A 9,164-nucleotide genomic window follows, 5' to 3' on the forward strand; every position below is an offset into this window, starting at 1 on the left:
GACACAGGGAGGCTGAGAGAGATCCCAGAGGCCCCACAAAGGCTAGAGCTGGGGGGGTCACATCCCCGTGCCCTTCCCACGGAACCCCCACCTTCCAAGGGTCACACAGCTTCTAACAGGTGTGGGACCTGCGACCAGCCTCTACTCCTCTCTGGCCCTCACTGTCCCCATCCGCACAAAGGAAAGAGGTCTCCTGGCTTCAGGCAGGTTTTCTTAGACTTTCCTTCTTTTTCCCTTCTGTTCTGGTGTTCTCTTCATTTCTGCCATCTCTCTGTTGTTACATGGTTTTACAACATGTTTATTTCATAGCTTTCTGACCAGACAGTGTATTTCTAATAAGGATTTCTCAAATTTGCAACATCTTTTGATTGATGGGTCTTTTTTTTTTTTTTAATGGGTCACTTGAATTTTTTCTAAGTTGAAGTGTAGTTGATTTACAATTTCATTGACGGGACTATTTGTGTATTCTCTGGATGGTATCAAACTTTGCAGTACTTTCACGTATTTTCAGCCAGTTTGTCTGAAGACCTTTTCTTCCAATTTTTACCTTTCAGCTTTAAATGCTCACATGCTGCAGCCTGGCCTTACAGCCTGGGCTATCTCAGGAATGACGCAGAAGTCAGACCCATTGCTGAGGGCACTGCGGCTGTGGAACTCTACATTACGTGATTCTGTTACACGTGATGAACTAGGGGTCTTGAAACATGGCATGTTCTGTGGCAGATTTGCTAAGGACTGCTTAGACAGCTCTTTATATGCCAGAAAGATGGCAAAAAGAAAAAAGAAACAGGATACACTAATAGATGTTGAAAAAACACAACTCAAAAGTAGGCTGAATTTTCTGTGAATTAGTCTTTGGGGACTGGTCATCGGCAGCTGAGGTTAGGCACAGTGCCCCGAGAGCGGAGGTTGCCAAACCTGCCCGACGCCTGTTTTCAGAATTAGAGTTTCCTGGCACACAGCCCCACCCACCCCTGACATATCACGTAGGCTGCTGCTACTCCAGCAAAGCTGAGGAGTTACAACAGACTGCATGACCCACAAAGCCTAAAATGTTTGCTATCTGGTCCTTCTCAGAAGTTTGCTGACCGCCTTCTAGAAGGGTCCCAGAACCTCCTACACCAGAATCTTCCGGTTAGGAGGGACAGGCCTGGCCGTGCAGGAGTCCAGGCCCTTCTGAGAGCTACAGATCGCCCCCTGGAGGGTGGGCCGGGCGCCTGCAGGCCACGACTTAAGTTCCCCTGCCCTGCAGGCTGGACTATGATTTCTGCAGGCCCTTGTGTCTGGGCAACCCTTGGCTTTTGCTGTTTAGACACAAGCCGGGGTCCTCTGGGAAGCCGCGGCGGGGCCCGCGGGTGGGTTAGTGGCGGCGCAGCCTGACCTGTCTTGGGCCTGACGGTGGTCAGCGGGTCCAGGTAGTCTGCGAGGTCCCTGTGCTTGCGGTCAAGTGCCACCTCGAAGGCAGTCTTCTCCAGCACGCTGAGATGGTCGGGGTTGGCCCCCTTCTCCACTAGCTGCTGGGCCAGGCCAAGCCTCCCGACGAGTGCTGACAGCATCAACGGGCTCCAGCCCACAGTCCGGGCCTCGTGGTTGGGGTCGGCGCCCCACTCCATCAGCAGACGCACCACAGCCTCGTGGCCATGCTGGATGGCGGCCATCAGGGCCGTGATACCCAGCAGCTCGTCCCCGCCGTCCCCCTCGCCTGAGGGTTTGTGATGGTCCACAAAGGCACCAGCTTCCAGGAGCAGCTTCACCACGCCCAGGTGTCCACCCCGAGAGGCCACGGTGAGCACACTGGCCCCCAGGCGGTTCTGGGCATTGACATCAGCCCCGTGATCCAAAAGAAGATGTGCCACGCTCACCTGCCCAAATCTGCCAGGGAGATGGACAATTAGTGACACAAGACACCTGATGAGGAGAAAGATGTAATCACCTAATTATAAATTGTTAGGGCTTCCCTGGTAGCTCAGTCGATAAAGAATATTCCTGCAATGCAGGGGACCTGGGTTCTATCCCTGCATTGGAAAGATCCCCTGGAGGAGGGCATGGCAACCCACTCTAGTATTCTTGCCTGGAGAATCCCCATGGACAGAGGAGCCTGGCAGGATGCAGCACATGGGGTCGCAAAGGGCTGGACATGACTGAGTGACTAAGCACATCAATTGTTAAATTATTAATCACTGAATCATTAATTTTTAACGTTGTAATAGCTGCTTATAATAAAAGGCATTCCTCTGGTGCCAGGCACTGTGCTGGCCCCGCAAGGCACCGCCCTGGTCAGTTTTGAACCCAGCTCTGCCATCCGCTGCATCTCCTGGAGAAAGAATTTCGGCTTCTCTGTGCCTTCACGTCCTCACCTCTAAAGTGGGGATATGATTGTACCTACTAAAAGAGCTGTGGAGGATTAAATGAGTTAATATATATAAATATATAATATACATAAAGCACCTAGAACAGTGCTTGTCCAAAGGAAACACTAATAAATGTCAGCTATTAGAATGGTAGTCGTTTAAACATTTTTACATCACACAACGTGCCAAGGTGACCCCGCTGGTGAGCGACATCCACAGGGTCACAACCCCAGTCTGCCTGAATCCTCCTGCCCCACACCTCGCTGCTGCCTGCGCGGCAGAGTTCACGCGATTCTGCTTCAGAGCTGGGTAAGCTGCCTCTCCGCCTGTGCCCTCACTCCCCAGGGGCTGGGCCCACGTCTGACTCACATCTCCCCTCCGCAGCCCCAAACACAGCAAGTCCACAGACCCCACGCCAAGAAGCGGGGCAGAGCTGCGGTCAGCAGAGGCGGGCCGGGGCTCCTCGCCCCAGAGGCCTGCTGCCCCCTGCTGGCTGGAATGTCCCCTGCTGGCGGCTGAGAATCTGGTCTGGGCCAGACCCTCTCCAGGGAAACCTGAGCGACGTCCCCTGCCGGGGAGACAGACAAGTACCCACCAACTCTGATACCAGGAAGGGGGAAACAGACTCTTCCCAGGAAACTCTTCCTCCTTCTGCCACCAGAGGGCAGAAGAGTGCTGTTTTGCAGCATTTGAGGCTAGTGCACTCCTGGGCTCCGAGCTGGAAGGAGGCTTGGACTACAGGCAAAGAACAAGGAGAGGAGCCCCGGGCCAGGTTTTAGAAGACCGTAGCGTCGGCGGGAGGCCTGCATCTGTGAGGCGGCTTTCGAACGAATCCCCTGTGGCGCTCCCTCCTTTCCGGAAGCGGTTTTCTCTCTCATCTAAACCCAGGGCCTCCCTCCTCCGGTGGAGGCAGAGCCAAGGCTGAACAATGTTCTGAACTTACAAATACCTTCTGGGCCGTGAACCTTAACAGCACCGGGTCACCCCACCTGCAGGGTGCGGAGGGAGTGCTCGGTGGACTGGCTTCCCCAGCGGCAGGGGGGCCAGGCCTGTCCCGCCCCTTCTCCAAGAGTGGACAGAATTGCGCAAAGAGGCAGAGGGCTGTAACCCCAGCCTGTCTCCCTGCCCGTCCTTCACAATGATATTCTCCAAACCTAAATCTCATGGCTACTGCCCCATGTCCCACTGCCCGGAAAGGACTGCCGACTTTGTCAACCTCATTTCTTCCCAACTCCCACGCTGTCCTCCTGGCCGTGCTCACCTGCCCTCGGCAATTATTCTCTGTCCACGCCTCTGCCATCCTGCCTTTCTGACCCTCCTGTCCTTACTGACTGAGCACATCCTTTATCCGGCTGCAGGACTCAGTTCAGATCCCGCCTCCTCTGAGCGGCTTCCACATGATGCCCCCACATCAGCTCAGGCGCACCTCACCTGAAAACCCACAAGCCCCTGTCTTCACCTTCACTGATGTGCCTGGGCCCTCCTCCTATAATTATGTCTTCCTGTTAGACTGCACTCCAGCAGAGCTCAGGCAACTCTGTCAAATGAATGAGTGAATGAACACTTGGCATAACCAAAGAGGATGGTCAAAACAGGCCACAGAAAGCGCTGAAGAACTGGTTAGATAACTATAAAAGATTACAGTATTTAGTCATCAAGCATGAGATAAAAATCTAGCAGCAGATAACAAGATACTGTCCTGTTTTTATCAATTGGATCTCAGTAAGCCCCGAGATAAACTGCTAAGAATGTATTTCACAGATGAGGAATCCGAAGATTACACTGGAAAGCAATAATCCAGAATCTCTCAATTTGGAAGTGATAGAGTCAAAACTTGAACCTAGACCCTAAGATCTGAAACTCCAGTTCTCCTGGTAAAACAAACTCACAGAGGAAGGAAAGGCCTAAATCTGAGCAGGGATGCTGACACTCGGAATGCTTTCTGAATTCAGGAGTGGCCCAAGAGGCCCCTGAAAATTAGGCTGAAAATATAAAAAATGATTCAACGAAGGCTGAGATAATTTGGGGGATGCTAACTCTCTAACTGGTAATTACTGAAGACAGGGAAGCTCCGGGCTTTCTGAGCGGCTGTTACGATTACCAATTAATCTCAGCAATTAACACCTGTGTTGAAAGACCTGGCATACACCCCCACTCTCAGAGAGCCCTGGGCAGAGAGGCCAGCCCCGCCACGCTGGCAGGCAGAGAAGTGAAGGGCAAGAGAAGGGAAGTAAGGAAGTCAAAGGTAAAACTGGAGCCAAAATAAACACCACACGGCCTGTCCCTTTAGTGTTAAGCAAACTTGGCGAGTGGCTTCCTTGTGGCCAATACCAAGAGGAAAACAGTGAGTTACGGGACTCACAGCTAGGGGCACAGGCTCTGGCGCACCTGCCTAGGTGTGAGTCTGACTCTGTGCCTTCGTGGCTGTGTGGCCTTGGACAAGTGAACTAACGTCTCTGAGCCTCAGTTCTTTATCTGTAAAATGGGGAAGACAGCAGTAGCGCTTCCTCAGATTTTGCATAGACTGAATGAATTAACTCATTTGCAGCACTTAGCACAGAGCTTAACACAAAATAAGCGCTCTAAAGGTTATTTTAAGAATAGGAAAAAAACCAAACATTAATGACACCATCTCTGATGCCGAAACATTCACAAGAGACCCAACTGCAGTCCAGGCACACCGTCTCTGGTGGTCCTGATCCAGTGATGAGCTCTGGAACACAGAGAGCTGTGACGATAAAAAGATGCTCACTTCGTTGAAAGTGGTGGCTGCCGGGAGCACCATCTCTGAGGCACGTCTACTTTCACGGGGGAAAAGCACGACACTGGAACGTGTCAGCACACAGCCTTGCGCTTGGCCGTCCTGATCTAAGCGAGCCACTGTGGGACACACACAACCAAACAGTCATTTCAGAAAGATCTGGAAGCTCTACAGAGGAGGGAATGCAGAAGGCACACTTGGAAGAAGAGAGAGCAGTAGGAAGCCACTTATAAATGTGTGCCCTGGACTAAGACAGGGGGAAGGAGAGACAGGATAGCACGGACAGGTCCTGGAATGAGCACTCACCTGGAGTTTTAAAGCCTGGAGAGTGGATGGGGCCATGAAGAGACAGGGAACCTCAGAAGTGAGGTCCATAGCCCAGAAGACATTATGGGCACCCCTAGAGAGTGCGGGCAAGAAATCAGGTGTCTTAAGACAAAGGGTCCCTGACACACGGATAGATGCATAACACACTGCGTTACCCACGTGAATGGGCAGCCGAGTGTTACAGCTGGTATGCACTCCCTAAGTGTGTTTATAGACGGAAATAAATGCCCGAGGGCTAAGGTATGGTTAAGCAAAGCACAGTGCTGCCCGTGGATGATACATCACAAAGCAGTTGAAAATGACATATTTGAAAATAATGCAGAATAAAAATTTTCCTGCAATACAAATTAGATTAGAACAACCGTGTGACACTTGGAAATGAACTCAGAAATAAAATATAACTGGGTCATAATGAGAAGATTATGAATGAAGATTAAGAATGTTGTGATTTCAATGCCTTTGAGAAAATCAAATGGCTCATACATATGCAAAGATGTTTTACTTCACTCAGTTTAACAAGTGCAAATCACAGCAACACTGAAATATTTCTCATTCATCAGACGCAAAAATCCAGAAGTTTAATAATATACTCTGTTGGAGAGGTTGTAGAAAAACAGGCACTCATAGACACTGTTTCGGGGAGGGTAAACTGCACCACTACTGTGTCAGCAGAGTAAGGGGCTCCCCAAAGATGTCCAGACCCTAATTCCCAGAACCTGTTAAGTTCTGTGGGAAAGGGGAAATTAATCAGCTGACCTTGGGATGGGGAGATTATCCAGATGAGCTCAATGGAATCACAAGGGACCTTTAAAAGTAGGAGAGGGAGGTAGAGGAGTCAGAAAAGGTGATGACAAAGCAGGGGTCAGAGTGATGTGGTTGCTGCTAGCTTTGTAATAAGTTGTTACAGCACACATTGGAAAGTAATACATCTGCATGGAGAGCAATTTGGCAATATCCATCAAAATTACCTAGTAGCTCAGCGGGTAAAGAATCCACCTACAATGCAGGAGGACCCCGGTTCGATTCTTGGGTCAGGAAGATCCTCTGGAGAAGGGATGGGCTCCCCACTCCAGTATTCCTGGGCTTTCCTGGTGGCTCAGCTGGTAAAGAATCTGCCTGCAATGAGGGAGACCTGGTTCGATCCCTAGGTTGGGAGGATCCCCTGGAGAAAGGAACGGCTGGCTACCCACTCCAGTATTCTGGTCTGGAGAATTCCACAGACTGTATAGTCCATGGGGTCGTGAAGAGTCGGACAGGACTGACATTCACTTTCACCAAAATTACAAATGACCTCTGTTCCTTCCTTGGGAAATTTCTCCAAGAAACTAAGTGGGATCTAAGTAGATGGCTGACAGGAGTGAGACCTCACAGTATACCCGAGTTTCTTCTTTAAAAAAAATTTTTTTTATTTGGCCGCATGGGGTCTTAGTTGCCGCACACAGGATCTTTAGTTGTGGCATGTGGGAACTGGCTCCCTGACCAGGGATTGAACCCGGGCCTCCTGCATCGGGAGCGTGAAGTCTCAGTCACTGGACCACCAGGGAAGTCCCCCCAGAGTTTCTTTATACCAGAATTTCAAGTCTGGTTCATCCTATTTCCTGAATACATCTCCAACTCATTTCTTTGCTCTCCCACAGCCATCTCTGCTCTGGTCCAGGCTACCATCACCTCTTTCTGGGTTGCCGCAATCCCTTCCTAACCAGACTTTCTGATTCTAGCTCACTCCTCCAATCCATCCTCAAACTGCAGTAAAAGTGACCTTTCCAAACATAAATCTCATTCTGTCACTTGCTCTGCCTAGAACACTCCTGTTACTCGCCAGGACCCTGACCAGCCGGCATCCGCCTCTCTCTCTCCAGAGGGGACTCATCTCCCACTACTCCCAACCGCTTCCAGCCACAACATCGTTCTAGCAGTCCTACGAATGCATATTTCACTTTGGCTTCCAAACCTTTTTGCACCTATCACCCATCTTTCACTCTCTCTATCCAGGTCAACTCTTAGGTATCCTTAGGTCTCGACAATATATACCTCATCCTTACCAGAAACCTTCCCTCACTTCCTGAAACTGAGTCGGCTCTCCAAGAGCTCCCTAGTTCATCCCAGCCTAGTTCATCCTAGCCTCATCACCCAGCCTTAGATCGTCCCCTTAAGTCTGTTCCTTTGCCTGGCCCGCCCACTGGCATATGCTCTGCTTCCGCGGGGACTTTATCTGGGTACCGCAGCATCCCCAACACCAAGCCGGGGTGGATAGATAGGTTCTGTGGGAAACCCTTGCTGCAATGAACATCACTAAGGTTCTAAGTCTCTAAGATTCTATTTGCTGTCTCCAGATTCTGTGTTTGAAAGGCCGATGCCTTTAGGATTCTGATTTTACGTTATTAAAAAGCGCGTCCACTTCTAGTTCGCATGCCTAGGTGCTCAAAGTTTACGATTTCAACTCTCTGGAACCAGTACTTCACTCTTAACCTTCCGGAGCGTCTGCGGCGGGCCGCCGGGCAGGTTCGACCGCCTTAGCCCACCCGCGCCCAGGGGGTCACTAGACACCACCCAGGCTCCCCGGCACCCCCGACCCCCTCACCTGGCCGCCTGCATGAGCGCGCTCCAGCCGTAGTGGTTGCGGCTGTTGACCGAGGCGCCGCGTCGCAGCAGGAAGCGCACCAGCGGCTCGTGGCCCCCGGCCGCCGCGAACTGCAGCGCCGTGTTGCCCGCCTCATCCGAACAGTCCACGGGCACTGGCGCTCCGGCCGCCGCCCCGGGCCCGGCCGCCTCGGGCCCCGCCGGCTCCGCGCCCGCCTCGGGCTCCGCGCCGCGCTCCGCGGGTTCCGCAGCCCCCGGCTCCAGCAGCCGCCGCGCAGTCTCCGTGTCGCCCTGATCGCAGGCGCGCAGCAGCAGCTGGAAGGCCGGGGGCAGCCCGCCCTCGCCCATCGCGGCCCGCAGCCCGGGTCTGTGAGCTGGGCCCGCCGCGCCGGCTCCGCCCCCGGATACCGCACGCCGGCGCCCACTTCCGCCGGCCCGCGCGCCTACTGTGTGCCGGCCGTGTGCGGGGGCCGGGGCGCGCGCCTACTGGGTGCCCGGCGCGCGCCCGGGGCGGGAGCGCGCCTCAGTCGCCCGCACCGGGGGCGGGGAACCGGGCGGGGGTGGGCCGCGGGTTCCGGGAAGCTCCAGGCAGCGTCCGCCGCCGAGCTCGCGAGGGCGAGTTTGAGTTTTCGGCGCCCGCTTGGGGTCCTCCTCGCCGCTCCAGAGACTTCCTGCCAGAGAAGGTTGCAGCGACCTCTCCAGCGCTCCTCACGCCGCGAGCTCCCGACCACTGGCCCGGGGTCTGAGCCCACAGCCTCATAGACCTGTGGCGCGCGCCGCTGACCCCAGCACCCGGCACTAACCCGGCGCCTCCTCAACGGTCGTTGGCTGAGTTGAGGTGCGATTGGGCCCACTCTGTCTTCCCGCAATGGCCTGCCCGGCCATCAGTGCCGTTCTTGTCTGGGACGGGCGTCAGGGCTACAAGCACCTCCCACAGCTCCATGCCTCCTCATCAGTGGTCCCTGAAGCACCACCATCTGCGACATTTTACAAATGCAACTTTTCTCATCTTACCCAGACCTACTGAATCGGAAACCGAACGTGGAGTCCAGTCACTTGTATCTTAAGCCCTCTAGGCGATTCTGAAGCAGGTTAAAGTTTGAGGCCCACTGTCAGTCACTGGGAAGGGCCCACGTCCAATTTAC

At 53.3% G+C, this 9,164-nt stretch overlaps 1 protein-coding gene across 6 annotated transcripts in view; it reads right to left on the reverse strand.

Annotated features, from left to right (window-relative positions):
* The window catches only part of ANKS6 (ankyrin repeat and sterile alpha motif domain containing 6), a 51,243-nt gene extending 42,351 nt beyond the window's left edge, over positions 1-8,892 (reverse strand). For 2 of the 6 annotated variants that reach the window (XM_043890919.1, XM_043890918.1), the window contains exons 1-2: positions 8,021-8,737; positions 1,382-1,872 (exon numbers count right to left, since the gene is read on the reverse strand). In XM_043890919.1, the coding sequence (XP_043746854.1) occupies positions 1,382-1,872; positions 8,021-8,367 (838 nt within the window). In that variant the 5' untranslated portion in view covers positions 8,368-8,737. Of the gene's footprint in view, positions 1-1,381; positions 1,873-8,020; positions 8,738-8,822 lie in introns of those variants that run through there. The other 4 variants (XM_043890924.1, XM_043890921.1, XM_043890922.1 and 1 more) reach the window with 4 other exon arrangements.
* Between the last annotated feature and the right edge of the window lie 272 nt (positions 8,893-9,164).

This window comes from Cervus elaphus, chromosome 29 (genome assembly GCF_910594005.1).
Source record: "Cervus elaphus chromosome 29, mCerEla1.1, whole genome shotgun sequence".
Taxonomy (NCBI): Eukaryota; Metazoa; Chordata; class Mammalia; order Artiodactyla; family Cervidae; genus Cervus; species Cervus elaphus.